Raw genomic sequence first — 6,761 nt, 5'->3', positions numbered from 1 at the left:
AAAATATATGAATCTGTCAAATGCACTTTAAGTACAATTGTTGGTCTAAAACTACAAAGAGATAACATCTAAAATGTTGTAATGTAATGCCTACAGTGTTCTCGTCAAAGCAGCTATAGTCTCCCAGAGAGCTCAGACCTCCTCCAAACCGCTGCATTATTTATGGAGCCTCTTGACCCCCTTGGAGCTCTCCCATTTGGGCCCTTCCGGTTGCACATCCAAGCACTAGGGGTCAAGTGTCTTGCCCAAGGACACCAGGAGTAATGTTTGCACCTGCAACCTCAAGTGTACATTCCAAACTATTGAAAAAGAGTTGGTCCACACTAGTTTTTCATATGTTGCAATAACATCAGCGTGGGGATGTTCTACATGTATGTCTATGGTGAAATGTTCTGCTGTTACTATGGTGACGCAATGTACACAAACACTGTCAAAACACTGTCTGAAACTCAAGAAAATATACAAAATGGATTTAAACAGCACATTTTCATGAGCCTGTGATCAATCTGAGTGTTCATGGTCCCATTTAGTTGTTTGATTTTCCAAAAAAAGTGAGAATGACTGAAAAACTGTTTGCTAACGCTAGCTAGCTTGTGCCTGTAATGTTATTTGAGAGGGATTTGTTTTACAGCACAAATCAGTTCACCTTTTCAGTTCCAACTAACTCAACCAACTTGTGTTCAGATTGTGTGTTTTAAAAAAAAAAAAAAAAAAAAAAGCTCAGTCTAACTTGAGTAACAGAGCTTCAGACAGAGAAGTGCTTCCAGTTAGTATCACACCCTCAGTGAATGTTGATGACATCACCTGCAAAATATCAATTTATTCCAAAAAGTGACAGTCAACCCAAAACATTAGATATACATTTATTTCACATTTTAATATTTCATATCTTTAAGAAAAGTATTAAAATAGTGTAAAAGAATAATTTACTTTGGGTAACACTTTATAATAACTACACCTTAATTAACCTTAATAAATCATGAACAAACACTTCATTCATAATTAATAAATAGGTTATTAAGAATGATTCAGGCGTGTCCTAAGCCTAACCCCATGCACCCATACTCACTTTCTGTTTATAATGCAATGGCTGGCAGATTTGCTATGTCCATTTATATATAAAGTCTATGGTAAGAACAGAACTTTTTTTTACGTTTTTCAATGCATTTCACCACCAGAAGTTTACGTGGGCATAGCGAATGTCTTTAAGGTTGTATTATTTTGCATGTGACTGCCAATCTCGACAGCAAATAAGTTCTATATGGACTCCAGAGTGGTTTTAAAGCCTCCAGAGAAACAGTGCAGTGTTGACTTGGTGGTAACATTTAATTGCAAAACTTTCCCAAATTCTCCATTTAAATGAATGGGATTCCCACTTAACCAGAAGTGCCACTACAACGAAAGTGTGGTTTAGTAGCCTTTAGAGGCAAAACTGGGCAGGGCGGAATAAGGTCAATAAAAACAACCAAATATAAAAAACACGCATTTACTTTAGTTACATACTGTGTTTTTTTAAGTCTGAATAATTCTTAATAAACTCTTTGTTCATTATGAATTAAGTATTTGTTCATGCTTTACTAAGGCTTATTAAGGAGTAGCTATTATAAAGTGTTACCGTGACTTAAGTAATGACTCCAGTCTTCTGTTACTCGTGCCTCTTGTTTGAAGTACTATATCCTTTACATCTTTGGATCAGGGGACAGGTCTGATCCACAGCTACAATCCATCCATTTGTTTCCAATGTGACCTCTCTGAATCCCGAGTCCAAGTCTGCACTGCAGTATGTGAACGATGGCTCGGTAATCCATTGTTCTGTTTTTAAGAAGCCATCAGAAATACTTAAGTTATTTCCAACAAAAGCAGATTAAACTGAAGAAGCAGGCTCAGAAACAGGTTCAAGGACAACTGTCTCAGAAGTGCACAGTGTGAGTGGTAAGTGGCATTCGAAAGGACTCCTGTTCAAATCGTTAATATATGGACAGAGTATTTGCTGATAATACAATCAAAAGTGCATTGCTTTAGTCTAAAATGTAACAAAAAAAAGACATATTATGCTTTTCTGGAGGGAACAGATCTCGTGCAACCAGATCTCATGAGATAAAATTACATGGGGAAAATGATCTTAATTGCTTTGAGATTTGATTAGAGAAAAAAGGATTAACGTTGCTAAGTTACACCTCTTGAGAAGCTGTAGTTTCACAGCAGTGCTACAAATAAATGAAATAAATCAAAATCTGTGAAGTGAATGTCACAATCTGGACCCAATCTCGTGCTTCATCTAATTTTGTGGAAATTGTGTCTTGTCTCACCCCTACAAGTACTGGTAGTAATAAACCAAAACATATTTGGATTATTGTGTCACATTTTGTTTTTTGATAAATTGCAGTATTGATCCAAATATTTTTTCTTTAAAGAGTCACCCGAAAGCACAGAGTTGTGGGTGGAGATAAGGGGTAGGTGAAAACAGAAAGTTTCGGAGCAAATGTATGACAGTACATGATTACTCAAACATGCATAAATCACTCAAAATACAGCTCTGAGTAAGCTAATGATGAAGGAAAACGGGGTTCAACTGTTTTGCACAATATGTCTCCTTTAAAAGTATTATATATTTTCATAAATTTGTGAAAATGTCATTTTTAAAGGGCCCTTATTACACTATTCTGATCTATGTTATAATGTTGTTTCCTCATCACAAACAGACCTGGAGTTGTGTTGTGTTTCATTCACACATGTTTAACACACAAATACTACATATTTAGGCTGAAATCACTTTGTTCCACTTTGTGATGTCATGTGGTAATACAGGAAGTGCTCCACTGTGTTTTTAAACTTCATACATCATTTGAATGATTTCAGTCGTGGAATTGCCAGTCTCTACTGAACAAGAGGTAAAAGGAGCTGTTAACTTGAAAACTATCGCTTCATGACATCACAAGGTGGAACAGAGCATTTTGAGCTTTGGAGATGTAGACAGACTAAAAATAATAATAAAGTGTTACTCAAACATGTATGTATGAAACAAAACACAACTCCAGGTATGTTTTTGAGGAGGTAACAACATTATAACATGGCTTAAAGCTCACAAGAGTCAATTTTATGTAACATGGGACCTTTAAACAGTAAAGAATCATTCCTTCCCAGCCGACCTCCAAACACTTTGACGTGTGGATGTTTAGACTTGTCCAGCTGCTCTTAATAATCCGACTCTTCCGACAGCTCCCCCTGCTGGGTCCAGTGCTTGCTCTTCTTCTTCTTCTTCCTCTTCCTCTCTCCCATCAGCATGGCGGCGAGCACGGTGATCACCACGGTAACGGTGATGATCAGCACCGTCACTGTCTCCGCGATGCACAGCTCTGCGTCCACCTCCATGAGCCGGTACCCCTCCAGCACTGCTGGTTGTCGGCACGTCAGGTTGGTGTAGTCGTCCAAGAAGAGCCTCTGGATGGAGCGCAGTTTTCGGAACACCCTTTGGAGATCGCAGTCGCAGTTCCACGGATTCCCCTCCATCAGGATGTGGGTGCTGTAGGTGTGGATGCTGAGGAAGGTCTTGAAGTACACGGTGGACATCTGGTTGTTTCCGAGGTTGAGCAAGGTCATGCTGGTCAGAGGTTTGAAGACACCTACGTCTGTCTCGCTGATGTAGTTGCGTTCCAAGTTGAGGACTTCTAAGGAACGCAACATGGAGAAGATTCCGCTCTTGAGGTCGGTAAGCTGGTTCCCGGCGAGGTGGAGCTGCCGCAGGGAGCTCATGGAGGCGAAAGACCTCATCCGGATCATGTGGATGAAGTTGCCTGTCAGGTTGAGTCTCTGTAGCCCATCTAGGTGCATGAAGCTGCGGCTATCTAGGCTGGTCAGGAGGTTGTAGGCTAGTTGGAGCTCTCGGAGGAAGGTCAGCCCAATGGAGAAACCCTCGCTCAGGCTGCGGATGCGATTCCAGCTCAGGTCCAACTTCTGGAGGAATTCAAGCTGCGAAAAACAACCATCCTCCACTAGGCTGATGTTGTTGTGTTGGAGCAGGAGCACACGGAGCTTGCGGTTGTGGGATAGCGCGTGCTCGGGGATGGTCGAGATGAGGTTGTGGGATAGATCGAGGAGCTCGGTGGTGGACGGGAATTGGGGAGGCAGGGCGGTGAACATGGCCCGTGAGCAGATGGTGAATTTGAGCTCGCCCCGGCAGTCGCACCCTAATTGGCACCAGCCGCTGTGCGATCGAGGAAGGATGGAGCCAATGAGCGCCTGCAACAGCGCCACACGTAGAAGCCACATCGCTGCACCTGGACAGAGGGAGACAGTTGAGCTCAGACAAGGACAAGGTACACTTCCTTTGGAAATGTTCTTAGTAAGAGAATACCGAATGTTGTTACATGGTCCAATCGGAGCACTGAATACTCTGAGCACTTTTACACTGAGTTGCATTTAAATTATATTGTAAAAAAAAAAAGCAAAATAGGACTAAAAACAACTTTATATTTGTTTCAAGGAACAATCACACATACAAGAGCAGTTTTTTCTGTCCATTCTCTAACACAGTGCAGTTTGAAGCCTAAATTACATGATGAAATACCAGAATGTATTTCTTTGTTTTTGGAAAGTAACTGTACTCTGAATACACACCAAATGAGAAAGTAACTGCACAAGAATACAGTTATTCCCAACACTGGCAACAAGCAGGGCCGATTCTGATGCATAGGGCACCACCAGACACTAGAGGGCGATAAAAGGGGCATCACTGTGATCACAGAGGGAGAATACGCAATACATTTTTCTGATAAGTTGTACACAGAGGTCCTATATAACACAAAATGGATTCTTGTGAAATTTAAGCCATGTTATAATGTTACCGCCTCAAAAACATGCCGGGAGTTGTGTTTTGCTTAACAGAGCATTTTCTGTTTGAGAGAAGAACTCAGCCTAAATATGCAGAGTTTGTGTGTTAAACATGTGTGAATGAAACAAAACACAACTCCAGGTCTGTTTGTGATGAGGAAATAACATTATAATATAGATCAGGACTTGCAAACTTCCATCAGCCATAAGAGTCATCAGAGTGTTTTCACAGTTTGAAAATTAGGTACTGCATCTTTAATTGCACTCAGGATCCCTATGGAGCTCAACAGTCACTGCTCTGCCCTGGTTTTGGAGGTAAATTACCAATTCATTTTTCCCACAGAGTTTCTGGAAAAAATGAACATTAAAAGTTTGAAAGCTCAGTGCTAATCTGCTTTGTGGTAACTAATGACAAAGAAGTTGCGTGGAATTGCCAATCTGTACTGAACCAAATGTAAAAGGTAGCTGTTAACATGAAAACTATTACTTCATGACATCACAAGGTGGAACAGAGCATTTTGAGCATTGGAGATGTAGACAGACTAATAATAAAGGTTTACTCAAACATGTGTGAATGAAACAAAACACAACTCTAGGTCTGTTTTTGAGGAGGTAACAGCATTATAACATGGCAAGAATCCATTTCATGTAATATAGCACCTTTAATTGTTATGTTGGTCAAATCCCATAGTGTAAATGGGATTTGTATTTGCAGAGAATTACATTTTACAATTACAATTGCATTTTTGATCCTCAAGAGTAGTTTTATTCATGTATACTTTAAAATCGTGCTGGAGTATCATTTGATTACCTTCATTCAGGGGTATAAGCGATAGGTTTAAGCTGAAATGCTGAGAAATAGAGTAAAAACATTCGTCTAATTTTGAAACACTGGGATTTGTTTAATACTTTTTATATTTTGCCATATTTTTCAGATCTTACGTCCACACTCATAATCATACTGTTACAGCTGTCAAATGTGCAAGTCCAATTATGTTCGCCGTATTGTAGTCTGAACTTAGTCATGTGTTTTTAAGTTACTGGCAAAATGGATAATACATAGTAAAAAACAACAACAACAAAAGTTAAAAAAGTACAAAAATCTATCTTTGACGAAGTAAATGTAATAGTACTCACCGTGTGGCGCTGCGTTGTGCACAGAGGAGCGCTGATGAGTGAGTGCATTAAGACCATGGAAAGAAACACACAGGACAGCAGGAGAGCAGGGGACAGGGGGGAGAGGGAGGAGGGGAGAGGGAGAAAGAGGGAGGGGGGATGAATGGAGGGGGAGAAGAGGCAGGGGGGGAGTGGGGGGAGGAGAGAAGGAGCTGAGAGGGGGAGCGAGAGGAGGGAGAGAGGGAGGTACACAGGACCAAAGGAGAGCAGGAGAGAGGCGGGACACAGAAGTGGGGAGAGAGAGGGGACAGCAGAAGAGGGAGAGTGAGAGCTGAGAGAGAAAGGGGCAAGAGAGAGAGAGGGAGAGACAGAGAAAATAGAGGGGTGCAGTAGGAGAGGGAGGGAGAGAGAGGAGAGAGAGACAGCAGGAGAGGACGGGGGAAAGAGAGGAGGAACAGTAGGAAAGGGAGAGTGAGAGATGGGGAGGGGCAGCAGGAGAGAGAGGAGAGAGGGACAGCAGGAGAGAAAGGGGGGGAGAGAGGGGGACAGTAGGAAAGGGAGAGTGAGAGATGAGAGAAGGGGGGCAGTAGGAGAGAGAGGAGAGAGAAAGGGACAGCAGGAGAGGAAGGGGGAGAGAGAGGGGGGACAGTAAGAGAGGGAGTGGAGGGGAGTGAGAGAGGGAGGAGGGGTGTGTACCCATGTCAATTATTTACCAGGCCAACGTCAGGCGGGCGGGCGGGGGCTTTAACTCAGTGTGTACAGGCTTACACAGTGTAGAAGGTATAGGCTGACATTAAAGATATCATGTATAAACG

General features: G+C 41.8%; 1 protein-coding gene across 1 annotated transcript; it reads right to left on the bottom strand.

Annotated features, from left to right (window-relative positions):
* Window positions 1-3,195: 3,195 nt before the first annotated feature.
* Window positions 3,196-6,005, bottom strand: LOC117385049 (carboxypeptidase N subunit 2). The gene is made up of 2 exons (XM_033982289.2): window positions 5,968-6,005; window positions 3,196-4,277 (listed from the first exon to the last, which is right to left on the bottom strand). The coding sequence occupies exon 2, from the start codon at window positions 4,267-4,269 to the stop codon at window positions 3,196-3,198; it is 1,074 nt and encodes a 357-aa protein (XP_033838180.1). The 5' UTR covers window positions 4,270-4,277; window positions 5,968-6,005.
* Between the last annotated feature and the right edge of the window lie 756 nt (window positions 6,006-6,761).

Source organism: Periophthalmus magnuspinnatus, chromosome 2 (assembly GCF_009829125.3).
Source record: "Periophthalmus magnuspinnatus isolate fPerMag1 chromosome 2, fPerMag1.2.pri, whole genome shotgun sequence".
In the NCBI taxonomy this organism is placed as follows: Eukaryota; Metazoa; Chordata; class Actinopteri; order Gobiiformes; family Gobiidae; genus Periophthalmus; species Periophthalmus magnuspinnatus.
This window is presented reverse-complemented; position numbering and strand designations above follow the sequence as displayed.